Source organism: Leucoraja erinacea, chromosome 50 (assembly GCF_028641065.1).
Source record: "Leucoraja erinacea ecotype New England chromosome 50, Leri_hhj_1, whole genome shotgun sequence".
Lineage (NCBI taxonomy): Eukaryota > Metazoa > Chordata > Chondrichthyes > Rajiformes > Rajidae > Leucoraja > Leucoraja erinaceus.
Genome location: NC_073426.1, coordinates 62,501 through 84,232, shown reverse-complemented (window position 1 = coordinate 84,232; position 21,732 = coordinate 62,501). Strand labels below are relative to the sequence as shown.

Here is a 21,732-nt window from a genome sequence, read left to right as displayed (position 1 = left end):
GCTGTGAGTCCCCATCACACCACCAACCCCTTCCCCTCTGGTCCCCCTCGCTGGCTCTATAGTATATATTATTTTTAATGTATCTTATATAATCTTGTATTGAAAAGAAGTTATATCTTAAAAAGTTTGATTAGGCAGTGGGCCTCACAGGCCATTTGGTCACAGGTCATTTGCTCTTTCTCGATGTCACATTCTTGTGAAGTGTTGTAATGACATGGCTCAGGATTTATGACTGTTTATACATCCAAGACCACAAGGCTGGAATAATAATTGTATTAAGTTTGATCCGTTTAATTACGCATATGTTGAGATAAGAGGTGATACATTTGAGCAGGTTATATCTTTTATTTTAATATATATGTATCTAAGAAAGTAATTTTGTTTTGATCTGAGATAAGTGTGGGCTGCAGATGTAAACATTCCTTTGAGTACTGCTGTCAGTGTGAATGCAAAGCCATAAAATGAGGCCCTCGGTTGAGATTGAAGCTCCTTTTTTCCTAGAGATACCAAGAAAGGGGGAGGGTGTGTGAGCTAGCCAAGAAATAATTATCATTTATCAAGTGTGACATTTATACGACCCCCCGTGTGCCTGGAGATAGGAGGTGTGTGATTGGAATCAGCGTAAAAATCTTTGAAGACTTTGCAAGGATAAAGCAAATTCATACTTTTAAGGTTTATGATATAAATATAATGTTAGTCTAACTATGTGATTGATAATAAGACGATCTGGGAAATATATTGTGCTTCAATTAGCATTATAAATATTTGACCCTGTGTTTAGACATGTAGTTTAAGAGGTAACATTCTTCCCCATGACGTATAGAGTTTAATGGGAACAATGTCTTGTTTATATAAATTGAGTGACCACTGTATCTCTTATATATTGAAATGCTGGGAATTGTCCACTTTTCTTGGATTTTACTTTGTTAAAATGAAACAACTCTGAACAAAGACGTTAAGAGCACATGGCAGGCGAGGGAGGGGCCACAATGGGGAGTCATGTGACTATTTACATCAGTTGCAAATATGGAAATATACTGGGAAGGAGGAGATAAGTGGGAGCAAGCTGATGATGGGAAATGATTGGATATGGAATTGTAACAGGGGTGGGGCATGCAGAGTTGAAAATGGTATAAAACGAGATGATCCTTTGTTTGTGACTCAGAGAGCTCCACATGGACTGATGACGTGGGGTGATCCATCTTTTATTTGCTAATAAAAGTTTAAACTTATTGAAGAATTCTCCACATGGCCTGGGTTAATTTTGAGTATTGAAAACCACGACAGCTTCTGCCCCCCTCCCCCATCATACCGCACTCTCCCCCATGGCTCTTCCCCCGTATTTTCTCCGAACTCTCTCCACCCTGCCCCCCACCCTCCCCTCCCCCCCACAACCTCCCCCAAGACACCCCTCCCCCACAACCCTCCCCTCCTCCCCACAACCTCCCCTCCCCAACCTCCCCCCAGACACCCCCCCCCCACCCACAAGCCCCCTTCTCCATAACATCCCCTGCCCTAAATTCCCTCCCCCCCACATATACCCCCACACGCCCCTCCACTCCACACCCCCCTGCCCACACCCCTCCAAACAACCGCCTCCCCCTCCCACATCCTCCCTCACCCCCACATCCCTCCTCACCCCCCTCGTAAACCCCTCCCACCACATACACACCTCACCTCCCACCCTACACGCCCCCCCCCCCCCTCCCCACCCACCACCCCCCCGTGGTGACTGGGACCCAACGGCTCCCACTTAGTCTAGTAGTTAATAAAATTGAGATGTCAAGGCTTAGAAGACAACTAATGTGGTCGCCCTTTTCAAAAAAGGCAGGAGGGTAAGAGGTTGACTAGAATAGGGCCCTTAGAAACCAAAGCGCACATCACTGTGTGGAGCCTCACGAGATGGGCAAGGCCCTTCATGAGTATTTCTCCTCTGTGTTTACTGTGGACAAAGATATGAAGGGATAGATAATGGAAGTGTCAATATTACAGTTGAGGAGGTGCTGAAAGTTTTAAGGTGTATGAAGGTGGATAAATCTGCTGGGCCTGGTCAGACATATTCGAGGACACTGTGGGAAGCTATCGAATAAATTGCGGGTGCCCTGGCTGAGATTGATGAGTCAGCATTATATATGGGTGAGGATGACTGGAGGATGGCTATTTCTGTGCCTCTATTTAAGGAGGGTTGCAAGGAAAAGCCTGGGAATTATAGACCAGTGAGCCTAACATCTGTGGTAGGCTACTTATTGGCGAGTATTCTGAGGGATAAGATATATATGCATTTGGATAAACAGGGGCTGATTTGGAATAGCCAGCATTGTTTTGTACGTAGGAGATCATGTCTCACAAATCTGATTAATTTTTTGGATAAAGTAATTAACAAGGTTGACGAGGGCAAAACCTGAAACATTGTTTGTATGAAATTTAGACAGTAAGTCATTTGATAAGGTTCCACATGGAGAGCTGCTCTGGAAGATTAGATTGCATGGGATCCACGGAGAGCTAGATGACTGAGATTTAGCTTCAAGGAAGGAAGCAAAGGGTGATGGTGGAAGGTTGTTTTTCACTGGAGCTTGATTAGTGGTGTGCCTTGGAGATTGATGCTGAGCCCATTGTTATCTGTGGTTTATATCAATCATGTGGATGAGAATTTACAAGGCATGTTTAGTAAGTTTGCAGATGACACGAAAGTGGGTGGCATCATAGACAGTGAAGATGGTTGTCAGAAATTGCAGCAGGATCCTGATGAATCTTGAGGAATAGTTCATGGAGTTTAATACACATAAGTTACAGGGTGTTGCATTTTGGAAGGTCAAACAGGGCTGCCAACTCTCACGCATTGAGCGTGAGACTCACGCATTTGACGAAATTCTCATGCTCTCATGCTGATGACAGAATATCTCGCGCTCAAAACATTTTTCAAATATATATATATAAATATATAAATACAGTCACACTCCTCCACACTCACCAATAACCATATAACCATATAACAATTACAGCACGGAAACAGGCCATCTCGACCCTTCTAGTCCGTGCCAAACAATGAGAATAGTTTTCTGTCGGTGGGTTAAATTCCTGTAAAGAACGAGCAATTTAATAGTAAGATTAAACGAGAATTTTATCAGAACTGAACAAGGAGGAGGACACAAATGCAGGCTCAGACACAGGGCAGATCAGTCTTCAGAGTTTAATCGGTCCAAGTTGGTACACAGGTAAGCAAAACAGAGGCAACAGTACAATCTAGGAGCAGGCAAAAAACAGAGGTCGAAAAACAGGCAATGGTCGAGGTCACAAGATTTCTAGAGCTGGAACGAGGTGATACCAAGTAGCATACACGACGAACTGGCAATGAGAACTAAAACACAAAGGGCTTAAATACAGACTAGCAGGGGATAACGAGACACAGGTGAAACACATCAGGGCAGGACCAATAATCACACGAGGGTAAACAACTGACTGGAAATGGGACCTGAAACAAGAGGAGATGCGAGACACCAAAATAAAACAAGAATGCACACTCTAATACTAAAAAACAATAAGAAACAGAAACTAGATCAAACCCGAGACCTGACAGTACCCCCCCCCCTCCACGGCCGGCTCCTGACGGCCCAAGATCTTCAGGATGTTGGCGCCGATATTCCCTGATAAGTTCCGGGTCGCATATGTTGCGAGCCGGCACCCAAGACCGCTCCTCAGGTCCATAACCCTCCCAGTCCACGAGATACTGACAACCACGACCACGCTGGCGCATACCCAGCAACCGGCTGACCGTAAACACTGGACCCCCATCAAGGAACCGGGAGGGCGGAGGGGGTGTGGAGGCAGGGACCAGAGGACTTTCCTTAAATGGCTTCAGTCAGGAGACATAGAAAATAGGGTGGACCCTCATGGCACGGGGGAGTTTGAGACGAACTGCCACAGGATTGGTGACCTTCGATATGGGAAAAGGACCAACAAAACGAGGAGCCAGCTTCCGGGATTCCACCCTCAGAGGTAAGTCTCGAGTGGAGAGCCACACCTTTTGGCCAGGCGAGTATACCGGAGCCGGCGTTCTTCCACGATCAGCCATCCTCTTGTAACGCGCAGAACTGCGCAACAGCATCTGACGAGCCCCATTCCAAACCTTGCGACAGCGACGGATGAGAGCCTGAGCGGAGGGCACACTGGACTCCTTCTCCACAGCAGGGAACAATGGCGGGTGATTACCATAGGCACACTGGAATGGAGAGAGACCAGAGGAGGGGCAAGGAAGTGTGTTGTGTGCATACTCCACCCAAATAAGGTGTTTGCTCCAAGTTGAAGGGTTCTGTGCCACCAAGCACCGTAGTCCTGTCTCCAATTCCTGGTTAAGGCGTTCAGTCTGTCCATTGGATTCCGGGTGATAACCAGATGTAAGGCTGACCGTGGCATCCATATAACCATATAACAATTACAGCACGGAAACAGGCCATCTCGACCCTTCTAGTCCGTGCCGAACACATAATCTCCCCTAGTCCCATATACCTGCGCTCAGACCATAACCCTACATTCCCTTCCCATCCATATAACTATCCAATTTATTTTTAAATGATAAAAACGAACCTGCCTCCACCACCTTCACTGGAAGCTCATTCCACACAGCTACCACTCTCTGAGTAAAGAAGTTCCCCGTCATGTTACCCCTAAACTTCAGTCCCTTAATTCTCATGTCATGTCCACTTGTTTGAATCTTCCCTACTCTCAGTGGGAAAAGCTTTTCCACGTCAACTCTGTCTATCCCTCTCATCATTTTAAAAACCTCTATCAAGTCCCCCCTTAACCTTCTGCGCTCCAAAGAATAAAGCCCTAACTTGTTCAACCTTTCTCTGTAACTTAGTTGCTGAAACCCAGGCAACATTCTAGTAAATCTCCTCTGTACTCTCTCTACTTTTTGTTGACATCCTTCCTATATTTGGGCGCCCAATATTGTACACCATCCTCCAGATTGGGCCTTACCATCGCTTTGTACAATTTAAACATTACATCCCAACTTCTATACTCAACAGAGAACAAAACTCCCAACGTCCATCCAACAGAGAACAAAACTCCTTCCAAAATCTGGACACGAACTGAGGCCCCCGGTCAGACACAATGTCTCTGGGAAATCCATGAATTCGAAAAACATGAGACAGCATGACCTCTGCCGTTTTCTTGGCGGAGGGAAGCTTGTGCAACGGAATGAAATGGACCATCTTAGAAAATCTGTCCACTACAGTCACGACTGTGGTGTTACCTTCAGAAGAGGGCAAGCCCATAACAAAGTCCATGGAGATGTCTGACCAGGGGCGTGAGGGGACAGGCAGAGGATTCAGGAGGCCAAAGGCGGCCCAACGCGAGGTCTTGTTCCGAGCACAAATACTGCATGCGGCGACGTACTCCTTAATCCCCCTCTCCATGGAAGGCCACCAAAACCTTTGTTTGGCCACAAACAGGGTTCGGCGGACACCGGGATGACAGGAGATCCGAGACGTACGAGCCCAGTGAATCACCTGTGAATGAAGAGACTCAGGAACAAACAGACGATTAGAAGGACACCCTAGCGGAGACTGAACACCAGCAGTTGCCTCAGAAACTCTCTCCTCAATCTCCCAAGCAACTGCCCCAACAAAACAGGAAGCAGGCTGAATGGGAGTTGAAACCTTAGGGGACGGGTCAGGATCAAACTGTCTGGAGAGAGCATCAGGTTTGCCATTCTTGGCACCAGGGCGGAAAGACAGTACAAAATCAAATCGATTAAAGAAGAGAGCCCACCTTGCTTGGCGCGAGTTGAGGCGTTTGGCTGACTTGATGTATTCCAGGTTCTTGTGGTCTGTCCAAACTAGAAACGGCTGCTCTGTGCCCTCCAACCAGCGTCTCCATTCCTCCAAGGCTGTTTTAACCGCTAACAGTTCACGGTTACCCACATCGTAATTTCTCTCAGCAGGAGAAAGTTTCTTTGAGAGGAAAGCGCAGGGATGTAATCGACCATCTGTGGAGGATTTCTGGGAGAGTACGGCTACACCCGAGGCGTCCACCTCAACCACGAACTGGAGTGACGGGTCAGGGTGAACCAGGATGGGGGCTGAGGAGAAGCTCCTCTTGAGTCTCATAAAAGCAGTTTCTGCTTGAGGGGACCAAGAGAAAGGCACGTGGGGCGAGGTAAGAGCATGGAGTGGTGCAGCAGTGACACTAAAGTTCCGGATAAACTTCCTATAAAAATTAGCAAACCCAAGGAACCCCTGAAGTCGCTTACGACTGGAGGGTGTAGGCCAGGTGGCCACAGCACTGACCTTGCTCGGGTCCATCTGTATACCAGCAGGTGATACAACATAACCAAGGAATTGAACAGTGTTAACATGAAATTCACATTTCTCAGCTTTCACAAACAGATCATTCAGGAGCAAACGTTCCAGCACCTGGTGTACATGCTGCACATGGGAAGTCTCGTCTGGAGAAAAGATCAAAATGTCATCAAGGTACACAAACACAAATCTGTTCAGCATGTCCCGTAATACATCATTAACCATTCCTTGAAAAACTGCTGGAGCATTAGTAAGACCAAACAGCATGACCAGATATTCATAATGACCACTGGGTGTGTTAAACGCAGTTTTCCATTCATCCCCCTCCCTTATCCTCACCAGATGATAAGCATTTCTAAGATCTAACTTGGTGAATACCTTAGCGTCTTTTAACAGTTCAAATGCAGAGGAGATAAGGGGAAGAGGGTATCTGTTTTTAACAGTAATGTCATTGAGTCCTCTGTAGTCAATGCAGGGCCGAAGTGTACCATCCTTCTTATCCACAAAGAAGAATCCAGCTCCTGCAGGTGAAGAGGAAGGTCTGATATCCCAGCAGCAAGGGCATCGTCAATGTATTTTTCCATGGCGAGCCGCTCAGGTGAAGACAAGGAGTAGAGATGACCCTTAGGAGGCGCTGTACCTGGCAGAAGGTCAATGCAGCAGTCGTACGGTCTATGCGGCGGAAGAGATGTGGCCTTGGCCTTGTTGAACACATCCTTTAGGTCTAGATAACATGAGGGAACCTTGGAGATATCTGGAAAATCCTCCTCCCTTGAACGGGGAGGCTGCTGGAGGGTGGTCCTGGAAGATCCCAGCAAACTGCTCCTTGATGGACCCTTCATAGACTCAGGAGAAGAATCATGCAGATAGATGAGTTTACAGAAATTACTTCCCCAGTACCCCAGTTCATGTGAGGATTATGGTAAGACAGCCAAGGGAGCCCCAAAACCAAAGGATGAAGAGGACAGTCGAGGACGTGAAAACAGATGGTCTCAAGGTGATTACCTGCCACGATGAGTTGAACAGGTTGAGTTTGGTGAATTACCCTGTACAGTAGGCGCCCATCCAGTGCACTAGCCTCCAGAGGATCTTGAAGCTGTTCACGTTCCAGCTTCAATTCATCAGCCAAGCGAATGTCCATGAAGTTCTCATCTGCCCCAGAATCAACCAAAGCCTGCAGGGAGTGCCACTGGGAATGCACCAACAATTGTACCGTCGACAATTGACGAGAGGAACGGCTCATAGGAGTGGTACAACTCACCAATGTCCTTTCTTTCATTGGTGAGCCTTGTCTTTTACTGAACAGCTGTTCAACAAATGCCCCAGTTCACCACAGTAAAAACACCTCCCCTCCCTTAGGCGGCGCTGCCGTTCCTCCGGGCTGAATTTGGCTCGTCCCACCCGCATGGGCTCCTCCGAAGAGACAGGTGGTGCTGTAGGCTGACTGGACCGGCCGAGAGCTTCCATGAACAGGACCGACGTCTGGCAAACAGGAGAATTCCGAGACCACTCCGCCGTGGCCCAAGCCTCCGCCCTACCTGACAGGTGCGTGATGATAAAGGCTACCCTTGAGCGTTCTGATGGAAAGGAAGCCGCTTGAAGTTCAAAATGCAGTCCACACTGAATCAAAAAAGGTCTACACTACTCCGATTCCCTTAAAAAGTGTTCCGGTCTTGCCAGGTGGACGAATGGAGATGCTGCAGCAGCCGTGGCCCTCGGAGCTCCTGGAGACACAGACAAGGAAACAGACTCGGCAGGCACGGGAGCCGCAGCAGGAAACAAAGAATTCAGCCGAGTAACCAGGTGTTCAAACCGAGAACTTAAAGTGTCCACCTGTGAACCGATATCCGCCTGGAACCCCTGCTGACGCTCGCCGAGGTCCCGGAACCCGGCGACGATCGAAGTGAGCAATGAGAACTAAAACACAAAGGGCTTAAATACAGACTAGCAGGGGATAACGAGACACAGGTGAAACACATCAGGGCGGGGCCAATAATCACATGAGGGTAAACGACCTGACAGGAAATGGGACCTGAAGCAAGAGGAGATGCGAGACACCAAAATAAAACAAGAATGCACACTCTAATACTAAAAAACAATAAGAAACAGAAACTAGATCAAACCCGAGACCTGACAAACTTACCAGTTTGAAGTTTGATCTTTATTTTATGAGGAGTTACGTTGGTGAGTATGTGAAGAAGACCCCGCTCATGCGCATGTGCGTCAATCTTCAAAGCAGCGGTGTGAAATCACAGAATAACAGTAATTGACGTATCATAGTAAGATCAGAAACCTAGAACTACCAGATGACCTTTGTGAGAGAGGGTTGGGAGTGGAGGGCACGTACTCACCAACGTAACTCCTCATAAAATAAAGATCAAACTTCAAACTGGTAAGTTCTCGTTTAATCTTACTATTTTACTTCAGTCACATGAGTGACTACGTGAAGATTTCAAAGCTCTGTGATTTAATGCCGTGAGAAACGAGTCTACACAACCACAACTGCTTCATTGACAGATGAGGGAAACATTCATAATGCATACAGACATGACATAGATTTAAAACATGCTGATGCTGTTAAATGAGGTAATAATAATAATAACACCTCTCCTGCTATAAATAAAACGTAAAATAGAATAATAAAAAATAATAGAATAATAGAAGTAAAATAAAATAGAGTTGACAAATTCCTTTGGTCTGACAATGGGTTATTGTAAAATGTTTGGAAAAACGTTTGTTTGACCATGCTGCAGCCGTTAGAATGTGATCCAGCGGAACGTCAATAACCCTTGCTGCTGATGTTGTAGCAGCCCTGGTGCAGTGAGATGTGGAAATCAACCTGCATAAATCAACCCCGCTTTACCCTGGAAATGGTCTGACCAGATACGTTTTATAACGTTTTTGTGTACTAACAAGCATTCCAAGTTCAGATCTTGGTGACCTTGACATATTGTTATATATTGTTATATATGTGTGCCCTCACATAGCCAAAGGTCCCTGGGTATGCCTTAATAATAATAATAATAATCAATTTTATTTGTTGGGCGCCTTTCAGACATCTCAAGGACACCTTACATAGATTAACAGGAATATAAACATATAATCAGAGTAAAATAAATAATAAAGACATCACAGAGACACAAACTAAAAACAGAATTCAGTCCAAAAACAAAAAATCAAAAACACAATGTGAAGAGAGAGCAGCGGCAGCCAAAGCGCGCCAGCGTCCACTCTCCCTTCACGGCAGCCATCTTGGACAAAGACTAACAGGATTACGTAGAGACAGAAAATCATCCCCTTCTGCTGTGCTTAAGTAATTATAAACATAAAATATTATATATTATTTACAAATGTAATCATCCTGTCCCTTCGCAATATGTGGCGACTGAACCTGTTGCGCTAAACCAGCGCCAGTATGATAACTACCTTATGAGAGCCGGCCAAAACAAGGATGTAACTGGAGCCCCCTTGTGTAATAGTGTTAACACAATGTCAATATCCCATACTGCATTGTACTAGTTCTGGGAGAACTTGTGTTAAAGATATTCTTTACAAACTCGATATCCGGGGTGAACCCGACAGAGTGGGTCCCGTTTGGTGCAGGAGCACGGATTACTAGTGAAGAAATAAAACAAATAATAAACTCACTGAAAAATGGGAAGACCCCAGGACCAGACGGTTTTAGTAATGAATTTTATAAAAGATTTCAGGAGTCAATCGTACCAAGATTATTCAATTTATACATGCAGGCTTATACTGAAAAGAAACTACCAGAAACCCTAGCAGAAGCAACAATAACGCTTATACCAAAAAAAGATAAAGATTTAGATGAACCGGGTTCTTATAGAGCTATTTCACTTCTAAATACGGATCAGAAAATTTTAGCAAAGATTCTAGCTAGAAGGCTAAATAATTATATTAACAATTTAATAAATACGGATCAAACGGGATTTATACCCAAAAGACAATCATTTAATAATTCGAGAAGGCTTTTCAATATAATGTACTCTCATAATGAGGACAATGAAGATATTTCAGTTGTCACGCTGGATGCAGAGAAGGCATTTGATCAAGTAGAATGGCAGTATTTATACAAGGTACTCCAAAAATTTAATACGGGAGAGAATTTTAGTAGATGGATTAAACTACTTTACGATAGACCTACGGCAAGAATATTAACTAACAATACGCTATCTCCAAAATGTTACTTATCAAAGGGTAATAGGCAAGGGTGTGCCTTATCACCATTGCTATTTGCCCTTATGATAGAACCACTGGCCGAAAGGATTAGAAATCACCCGAATATTCACGGATATAACACCAAGGACTCAAAGAATAAAATTTCATTATATGCTGATGATATCCTTTTATATATTACTAATTCACACACGAGTATACCCACCTTATTAACACTAATTGAGGAATTCGGCTCTTTTTCAGGATATAGAATAAATTGGAATAAAAGCGAAATTATGTCTTTAAAACCACAGGATTCGAGACACTTACTAAAATTCCCCTTCAAAATTGCAAATGAAAAATTCAAGTATCTGGGTATTCAAATTACGAGAAGACACAAATCATTATTTAGTGCCAATTTTATACCACTATTAAATAAACTGAATGATACGATTAAATTTTGGAAAACGCTTCCGCTCTCATTGATAGGTAGAATTAACGCTATAAAAATGACTTTCTTACCACAATTAATATATTTGTTTCAAGCGATCCCAATATATATTCCAAAATATTTTTTCAAAAAACTAGATTCCACTATCACTAATTTTATATGGGACTACAGAACACATAGAATTCAACGAAAGCATTTGTGCAAATCTAAAGAAGTTGGGGGTTTATCATTACCTAACTTTATGTATTACTACTGGGCAATGCATATTAAGAACATAATGTACTGGCTGGATAGTTCCACTCAGCAGTTGGAGTGGATAAGAATGGAGAAAGAGGAGTGCTATCCGCACGATATAGGAACGATCCTGCTCTCACCGATAAAATTGAATAGTATAACATATAAGAACCCAATTATTCACAATATAATAAGAATTTGGAAACAAATAAAAGTATCCTTGAAATTAAATAACTTATCAGTACTAACCCCACTATTGAACAACCCCGCATTCAAACCTTCTCTCATCGACAACACATATCAACAATGGGATTGATTGGGGATTAGGAAAGTAGGGGATATGTATGAAGTGGGCAAACTGTTATCATTTCAACAATTAAAATTAAAATTTAAATTGAAGGATAATCAATATTTTAAATATATACAGGTATGTGACTTTATGAAGAAATATACACATAGATTTCAAACTATATTTTTAGATCCTTTAGAAGAAGCAATGAATATTAAGGCTGATTCACAAAAATTAATATCATACTTTTATAATAATATATTAAATAGAGAATCACCCTCAACAGAAGCATTAAGGGAAGATTGGGAACATGAGCTAATGATAAAGATCTCGAAGGATAGATGGGAAAAGTAGTTGATGAATACACATAACTGTTCTATTAATGCAAGACATAATTTAATTCAATTCAAATTATTACATAGACTATATTATTCAAAAACGAGGTTGAATACATTTTATCCAAACGTCTCTCCCAGATGCGATAAATGTTTGTTTCAAAACGTTAATATAACACATTCATTTGTAGGATGTACAAAGTTGAATAAATTTTGGAGTGATATATTTGATATATTTACAAAGCTTTTCAAGTCAAGAATAGAACCCAAAACGGAATGGATTATATTTGGAATAATAGGAGAAGATACCAATTTAAATAAAGATCAAAATTTTTTTTTAATTATGGGTTAATAATTGGAAAGAAATTGATACTTAAATTTTGGAAAAATACAACCATACCAACTGTTAAAATGTGGATTAGGAATATGATGGACATAGCACGCCTTGAAGAAATGAGACTCCGACTAATAGATAAATATGACCAATTCTTAAGGAGTTGGTCTCCTTTCATCGACTTTTTGGAATCATGTGATGCAGCGGTACCGTAAAGATTGCTGATTTCAGTTCATGACGCGGATAGAGCTACATTTCCGAATACAGATTTGAAAAATTCTCTTTTAAGGGGCCTTTTCTTCTATTTCTACTTTCCACTTTCTCTCTTTCTTTTTTATTTTTTATATACACACTTCACGTTTTTCTATTCTCTACCATCTATTTTTCCACTTTTTCCTCTTTCTATTGTTTTCTTTTTCTTGTCTTGCTTACGTCCTTCTCATAACATAAAGCTAGAGGTTGTACATAGAATGGATTACGGTATTACATAGTTGGCACCTAAAATTAGGTTCCACTGTACTGTTTTGTGCTGTATTCACTTCTAATAAAATAAACAAAACCAAAAAAAAGGTGAGAAAATGTAGTTTAAGCAGGACCTGAGGCAGAAGTTTTTTGCACAAAGTGTGGCTGATGTCAGGAACAGGGTGACAAAAGGGGGTGCAGGAAGGAACTGCAGGTGCTGGTTTAAACTAAAGATAATACACAAAGCTGGAGTAACTCAGTAGATGCTGTCTGACCCGCTGAGTGAGTTACTCCAGATTTTGTGCCAGAAGGGGTGGTAGAATCAGTACAATGCCACTTTTAAAATGATTTTGGACAGGCATTGCGTGAAAGTGTATAGACCCAAAGCAGGTAAAATGGAATTAGTACAAGAGTCACTGTGGTGGGGTGAGTGGCATCTGTCCGCCGGGCCGGAACCTTTGCTCTGTGAGGAGAGTTCCGCGGACGGGGTTGGAGTTGGGGCGGACCGGCGCCATGTTGCGCTCCCCGGGTGACCCGGGCGACGACGAGCGCTTTGTTTTAGTCGCCAGTCTGGACAACGCGCGGAATCTCTCCAACCTGCTCAAGGCCATTCACTTCCGAGACCAGGTCACCTTCTTCGCCTCGGCCAATGGCATTCGGATGACGGTCGAGGCGGCAAAGAGTGTCCAGGGCAACGCGTTCATCCAGGTACCCGGGGAGAGGGAGATGGAGGGAGATGTGGAGATGGAGAGGAGATGGGGGGAGATGTGGAGATGGGGGGAGATGGGAGATGGAGGGAGATGTGGAGATGGGGGGAGAGAGAGATGGGGGGAGAGAGAGAGATGGGGGGAGATGTGGAGATGGGTGGAGATGTGGAGGGGAGAGGGGGATGGAGGGGAGAGGGGGATGTGGAGATGGGGGGAGATGTGGAGATGGGGGGAGATGGGGAGATGTGGAGGGGAGATGGAGAGATGGGGGGAGAGAGAGATGGGGAGAGAGAGAGATGGAGGGGAGATGGAGAGGGGGTGGTTGCAGGAGAACGAGTAGAAGAGGGTGGGGGGTGATGGGAGAAGGAGAAAGCATGGAGGAGGAGTGAGGAGGAAGATGTAGGAACAATGAGAAGGCTTGGGTGCAGTGAGAAGCTTTTGTCTCATGCTAACCAGTCAGCGGAAAGACTATACATGATTACATTCGAGCCATCCGCAGTACAGATACATGATGAAGGGAATAACATTCAGTGCAAGATAAAGTCCAGTAAAGTCCAATTAAACATAGTCCGAGGCCCTCCAATGAGGTAGATAGCAGCTCAGAACTAGTCTCTAGTTAGTGATGGGATGGTTAGGTTGCCTGATAACACAGGGCTGCCAACATTGGGTGAGAGTTGGGAGTGAGAAATTGCGAGAGACCAAGCCCGAGGGAGCGTAGCAACCGGGGAGAGGGTGTGAGAGGAGGGTGTCCCCCCTCCCATTGGTACGGGGCTTTTGCATTTTTCAGCTTGAAATTGTGCAATATGGTGCATACTGTAGCAAATCTTTTGATCTTAGTGTATTCATGTATGGAAATCAAATTATAATCAAACACTTGGCCCATGTTGACCAACCTGGGTCTCACTGCACACCTGTTACTACCCCTGGCCCTGACTCCAGTTGCATACCTTCTCTCATTCCTGACCCTGAGTCCAGCCTTACACCTGGCCCCCTATTCTACCCTGTTCATAGCTGCTTACCTACTTAGGTTTCCAGTGCTGAACACTCCCCTGGTCCCAGCTTTGACTGCACACTTAGTACTATTCCAGACCTTGACTCTGGATGCACACTTGGCCTTGCTCCTAGCCCCTCTGCACTGACAATATATCTGGCCCTCACATAAAGTCTGATATCTGACCTCCTGGACTTAACCTATTACGTTCAAGTCCACAGGTGCTTATCTAATGCAGTAATCCAAACTCATCAGCTCTTCCAAACCCACTACCTGCTCCCTCGACCCTCTCCCCACTCCCCTGCTGAAGTCCTGCCTCCCCGTTCTCTGCCTCTACCTCACTAATCTCTTCAATTCCTCATTGTCCCAAGGAATTGTCCCCTCCGCTTTCAAAACTGCTGCTGTTACACCAATCTTAAAGAAACCTGGTCCTGATCCCTCCTCTCTCATTAACTACCGCCCAATCTCAAACCTCCCCTTTATTTCAAAAACCCTGGAGTGTATCGTTGCGTCACAACTTCATTCCCACCTCCTTGCGTATAACCTATTTGAACCCCTCCAATCTGGCTTTCGCCCCCTCCATAGCACAGAAACTGCTCTCCTCAAAGTCCTCATCACCTCTGCTGACACTGGTTCCTTCAACATCCTCATCCTCCTCGACCTGAGCGCAGCCTTCGATACAGTGAACTATAACATCCTGCTCACCAGACTCAAAGACCTCGGCATTGAAGGCTCTGCACTCAGCTGGCTCCGTTCCTACCTTTCCAACAGATCCCACTTCATCTCTCTCCAAAACCACACCTCTGCTCACTCGAGGCGTTCCCCAAGGCTCCGTACTCGGCCCCCTCCTCTTCATCATCTACATCCTCCCCCCTGGTCAGATACTCCGCCACTTCAACCTGGACTTCCACTGTTACTCCGATGACACTCCGAACCACCCCGGCACCAAATCCCCCCACAACCCCCCCCCCCCCTCTCCCATATCAACTCCTGTTTGTCAGCTGTAAAAATCTGGATGCAACATAACTTCCTCAAACTCAACAGCAATAAGACAGAATTCCTCCTCATAGGCTCCAAAGCCACACTCAGCAAAATCAATAACCCCACTCTCACCATCGACGGCACCACTGTCTCCCCATCTCCCCAGGCCCGCAACCTTGGCGTGATCTTTGATTCCACCCTCTCCCTTGAGCCTCACATCCGCCATGTTATTAAAACCTCCTTCTTTCATCTCTGCAACATCGCCAAACTCAGACCCTCTCTCACACCTCCCGCTGCTGAAAGACTCATCCATGCCTTCATCTCCTCCCGACTGGACTATTGCAACTCACTTCTCCTTGGCATCAGCTCCTTGGCATCAATCGACTCCAACTGGTCCAGAACGCAGCCGCCCGACTCATCACCCACACCAAATCCTGGCATCACATCACTCCAGTCCTCAAACAACTTCACTCACTTCCCATCTCCCACCGGAACACCTACAAAATCCTGGTCCTCACCTACAAAGCCCTCCACCATCTGGCCCCCCCATATCTCACTGACCTCCTCTCCCCCTACCAACCCTCATGGTCCCTCAGATCCACATCAGCCGTTCTCCTCTCCATCCACGTCCAACCTCCGCAGTTTTGGGGACAGAGCCTTCTCCAGGGCAGCTCCCAGGCTCTGGAACTCCCTCCCCCAACTGATCCGCAATTCCGTGTCCCTCGCCATCTTCCAGTCCCGCCTCGAGACCCATCTCTTCACCTCTGGCTATCCTTGGCCCCACGTCCCCCTCCCTTTTCATCTGTGCATTAATTGCCTCATATTGTGTTTTGAATTGAATTCTGTCTTTACTTTGTGTACTAGTCATGTCTCTACTATTTATTTCATTCCCCTTACATGATTTTCCTCTACCTGCTAAATTTTTGTAAGATGTCCTTGAGACTCTTGAAAGGCGCACATAAATAAAATTTATTATTATTAGTAATCTTTTATGGGGCACTTCACAGACCAAATTTTCTATAACAATTTGCTTTCTTGTTATCTAACATGCTAGTTACTTTGTCGAAGAAGTCATCAATTAGTTGAACACAATTTATCATCCATAAAATTATACTCAGCTGTATAAGTATTCTGTTACCATTTCTTTCATTTTCCTAACAAACTGTCCTGAAGTCATTTTCACCCCCAATATTTTCAGTATTTTGCTGTCTTACTCTCAGCTGGGACTTTTCCGAAATACAAAGTCCAATAACTATATATATTTAAGCAATATTATTCTATTAAATGTGATCTTGAAGGTACATCATATTTTCTGTGGTATTCATAACACAACAACATTAAAAAGATCTTTGTGTTGATTGCACCTACTAACATGCATACATTATTATATTATAGTTAATATGTACCGAGGGCAAATTTTGGTTCCAATGCTCCCCATTCCCAATTACTTTTACATTGAAGTGATTGAAATTCAAGTGAAGTTTAAATGGCATCATGAAAGTCAAACCTCCAGAATGGATGATATTCATCACATGGTTGGTTGGGGTCAGTATCAGTACAATTACTATATTAAACTTTGAATCTTCAGAAGTCCTGGTTCAAGCTAAAACTAAAGACAAATAATAATATCCTCACAGATTCCCCTGCAAGTATCTCTGTCACTCCTTTAAAATAATCCCCTTCTTTGAACGAGCTCTTAAATATCGCATCTGATTCAGTTTCCATCGAATTGCACTCCTTGAAGATGTTCATCTATGTGTTCAATTAATAATTGGGGACATTTCTATTCAACCTGTCAAACAAATTTGGGGGGGGGGGGTTAGAAATAGTCAGTGAGGTAAACAAACATAATAGTTGAGTGGCAAATGCCAATGTTACCTTCCCAATATTTAACTGAAGGAAATAATGGGTTATCGGGGCTGTATGTTGTGACAGACAGTCAGACACCTTGCATGTCATTTTAATATTACACTTATCCCGTCCCCCTGGATATTCCAGATTAATAAATTAAGGTTTTGTCAACTAATTACAAATCAATAACATTAGCCAACTCCGAAACATGAAGCGCTGAGGATTGGGATCCAGATATCATGGACAACTGGCCTCAGTTCCCCGCTCACATCTGGCAGTGTTCTCCGTCTGAACCAGGGACAGTGGAGCGGTTTTGAAAGTGGGGAGGCTGAGCGATCACTGATCATTGGCTTTGGGGGTACCCCATGAGGGAGTAGAGCAACCGAGTGGGGAGAGGGTGTGGAAGTGGGGTGGTCCCCCTCCCAGGGTAGGGACTTTTTGAAATTTGATGTATTAAAGTCATGTTTTAGTGCATTGTACAGGTGCACAACCTTTTATCCGAAAGCCTTGGGACCAGACACTTTTTGTAATTCAGAATTTTTCGGCATTCGGAATGGAAGATTTTTAGCGTAGATTTTAACGGCTGGTGCAGTGGTAGAGTGCTCGGCTCATATCCGCAAGGTCGCGAGTTTGCGCCTCGATCCCGGCAGTTACTCGATCGCGAGTTTGAGTCTTCAATGTAGTTTTTTCTTGCAGAATAGGAGAGAATAGGGAGGGTTAGGCTGGGATCATTCTCTGCGAGATGATCTTAGTGCGGGAGACAAGTGTAGGAGAGGTGTACTGACTGTGTGGGCAGAACTTTGGAAGTGATTGCCCACCATTCTCAAAAGCCGCTGTGTCTCCCTGTCCCTCCAACTCCAGAGGAATCCGCTCCACGTTGGGCCGCAACGGCGACAAGTGGCAGTTCGCCCACAGCCCGAGCTGCGCCCCTCATCCGCAACCCGGGTTCCTTTGGAGTTGGAGCGGGGCTGGGCTAGAGTTGCTGCTGGCTGTGAGTCTCTGGGATCTCCGTGCTTGCAGTCGCTGTCCCGTTGGTCCTGACGTCCCCGGTCACCCCCCTGGAATGGAGCTGAGACTGGGAACTGTACCGCCCTCTGCAACAGCAAACAACCCCACAGTTCCCAGTCTCAGCTCCTGTACAGGGGGTGGCCGGAGACGTCACAGCCCGAGCTGCGCCCCCTCATCCGCAACCTCAAGACCAAGACGCACCTTGCACACCATCAGCTTCGGTCCCTACGGGGAGCGTGTTCCTCTGGAATTGGAACGGGGCTGGGCTGCTGCTGGCTGTGGGTCTCTGGGATCTCTGTGCTTGCAGTGGGCCTGGAGGCTGGTGTCCCGTTGGTCCTGACGTCTCCGGTGACTGGCACTAGCTCCGACGTGAAGACAGTGCAAAACCCCCGCGCCGGTGCAATGGGTGGGGGGAGCTGGAGCGGGGAGGGAAGGGATCACACACATGGCCTGGAAGCAGAGGGGTGTAGGTGGGGTGAAACTGAAGGGAGCGACAATTTGCTGCTGCCTGCCCGCTGAGTTAAAAAGTTCCCATGCAAGACTCACGATACACTGTGTATCGTGAGTCTACCGTGGGAACTTTTTAACTCAGCGGGCAGGCAGCAGCAGATTGTCAATTATTAACCCTCCCGCGCAATATACCCTCACCTTCTCTTTTATGAATGGGGATTTAGTTCCCCTTTCTTCGAGGACTGACCGGAGGTTCCGCTGTCACCTCTGCGGGCCGCCCTCGGTGAACGTCTTCAAGGACCTTTTTTCAAGGACTGAAAGAATGTCCGCTCCCGCTATTCGGAGCTTTTCGTTATTTGGAACTTCGGATAAAAGGTTGTGCACCTGTAGTATGATTTCAGTGTTTTTTGTATGAATTATTTTTAAGAGGTAACTTTTTAAGGGGTACCTTTTTCCACCCAAAGGGTGGTGGGTGTATGGAACAAGCTGGGGGGGGGGGGGGGGTGGTGATTGGCAGTCACCGAGGAACGTTGTTGAGTAGAGTGACAGCCGCTGGGAAGAAGCTGTTCCTCGACCTGCTGGTTCGGCAACGGAGAGACCTGTAGCGCCTCCCGGATGGTAGGAGGGTAAACAGTCCATGGTTGGGGTGAGAGCAGTCCTTGGCGATGCTGAGCGCTCTCCCCAGACAACGCTTGCTTTGGACAGACTCAATGGAGGGGAGTGAGGAACCGGTGATGCGTTGGGCAATTTTCACCACCCTCTGCAATGCCTTCCGGTCGGAGACAGAGCAGTTGCCATACCATACTGTGATGCAGTTGGTAAGGATGCTCTCGATGGTGCAGCGGTAGAAGTTCACCAGGATCTGAGGAGACAGATGGACCTTCTTCAGTCTCCTCAGGAAGAAGAGACGCTGGTGAGCCTTCTTGATCAGAGTTGAGGTATTGTGGGTCCAAGAGAGGTCATCGGAGATGTTGACTCCCAGGAACCTGAAGCTAGAAACACGTTCCACCTTCGTCCCGTTAATGTGGATGGGGTGTGCGTGCCGCCTCTGGACTTCCTGAAGTCTACAATGATCTCCTTGGTCTTCTTGGAGTTAAGGGCCAGGTTGTTGTCAGCGCACCATGCTGCTAAGTGCTGGATCTCCTCCCTGTAGGCCAACTCATCGTTGCTGATGAGGCCAATCACCGTTGTATCATCTGCATACTTGATGATGGTGTTAGTACCATGTACAGGTGTGCAGTCATAGGTGAAGAGGGAGTAGAGGAGGGGGGCTCAGCACACAGCCCTGTGGAACGCCAGTGTTCAGGGTGAGGGTTGAAGAGGTGTGCTTGTCTAACCTAACAGACTGGGGTCTGTTGGTTAGAAAGTCCAGTATCCAGTTGCAGAGGGAGGGGTCGATGCCCAGGTTACCGAGTTTGGTGATCAGTTTTGATGGTATAATGGTGTTGAATGCTGAGCTGTAATCGATGAACAGCATTCTTACGTAAGTGTCTCTGTTGTCGAGGTGGGAGAGGGCGGAGTGAAGTGCCGTTGAGATGGCATCCTCCGTACTCCTGTTCTTGCGGTAGGCAAACTGATAGGGATCCAGTGTGGGGGGTAGGCAGCTTTTGAGGTGTGCCAGGACCAGCCTCTCGAAGCACTTGGTGATGATGGGGGTAAGTGCAAATGGGCGGAAGTCGTTGAGGCTTGCCGCAGTGGAGTGTTTTGGCACTGGCACGATGCAGGTGGTTTTAAGGCAAGTGGGGACAACTGCTTGGGCAAGTGACAGGTTGAAGATGTCAGTCCAGACGTCTGTCAGCTGCGCAGCACCGGCCCTGAGCACGCGCCCGGGGATGACGTCAGGGCCAGCAGCTTTACGTGCATTAGTCCTACTCAGTGCCACGTATACGTCGTAGGGGGTGAGTGTGAGGGGTTGGTGATCGGCAGGTAGCACAGCCTTGATGGCTGTCTCTAGATTGTCCCTGTCGAAGCGGCCATAGAAGTGATTAAGATCCTCAGGGAAGGAGGCGTCGCTGGATTTGGGGTGGTGTTGGAGGGTCTGTAGTCCGTGATGGCCTGGATGCCTTGCCACATACGTCGGGGGTTGGAGTTGTTGTAGAAGTGCTCCTCAATCCTGAGCTTATGGCAGTGCTTGGCCTTCCTGATGCCCCTCTTCAGGTTAGCCCTGGATGATCTGTAGGCTCGAGTATCGCCTGACCTGAAAGCGGTGTCCCGTGCTTTCAGCAGTAGCCTGACCTCGCTGTTCATCCATGGCTTCTGATTCAGGAATATGGTCACCTGTTTGAGGGAGGTGACACTATTGATGGTGGAGTTTATAAAGTCCAGAACAGAGGATGTGTAGGAATCAAAGTCCGTGTGAGAGTCAAGGGTGGCCTGGGCTGCAAACGCCTTCCAGTCAGTGTTTCCAAAACACTGCTGAAGTGTGAAGTCCGCTTCCTCTGACCAGACTTTAACTGTCCTCACAGTTGGTTTAACCCGTCTGATGAGTGGGGAGTACTTAGGGAGCAGGAACAATGAGACGTGATCAGACTGACCAAGGTGGGGGAGGGGGATGGCTTTGTAAGCTTCAGCCATGTTGGTGTAGACTTTGTCCAGTGTCTTGTCTACTCTAGTGGGGAAGGAGACATGTTGGTGGAATTTGGGGAGTACAGTCTTCAGGTTAGAGTGATTGAAGTCACCTGCAACAATGAAGGCTGCCTCGGGGTTGTGCGTCTGATGATTGCTAATGGCAGTATGCAGCTCTTTCATTGCAAGCTTGGCATTAGCATCAGGAGGGATATAGGCTGCAGTCACAACAGTGGAGGTGAACTCTCTGGCCAGTTAGGACGGTCTGCATCTAACCAAGAGGAACTCAAGGTTAGCTGAGCAGTGACTCTCGATGATGGACTCTCCACCATGCATGAATGCTTCAAAATCAAGTGATTGAGTTTTATTGCCATATACTCAAGCATCTAGGTGCAGGAATAGGCCATTCGGCCCTTCGAGCCAGCACAGCCATTCAATATGATCATGGCTATTCATCTAAAATCAGTACCTCTTTCCTGTTTTTTTCCCCATATCCCTTGATTTCATTAGCCCCAAGAACTAAATGTAACTCTCTCTTAACAACATCCAGTGAATTGGCCTGCACTGCCCTCTGTGGAAGAGAATTCCACAGATTC

The 21,732-nt window shown here is 46.0% G+C and overlaps 1 protein-coding gene across 1 annotated transcript in view; it reads left to right on the top strand.

The window, feature by feature from the left end:
- The first annotated feature begins 13,058 nt into the window (after nucleotides 1–13,058).
- rad1 (RAD1 homolog (S. pombe)) overlaps nucleotides 13,059–21,732 on the top strand; it is an 18,908-nt gene continuing 10,234 nt past the window's right edge. The window contains exon 1 of the mRNA XM_055664913.1: nucleotides 13,059–13,291. Within this exon, the coding sequence (XP_055520888.1) occupies nucleotides 13,097–13,291 (195 nt within the window). The 5' untranslated portion in view covers nucleotides 13,059–13,096. The remainder of the gene's footprint in view (nucleotides 13,292–21,732) is intronic.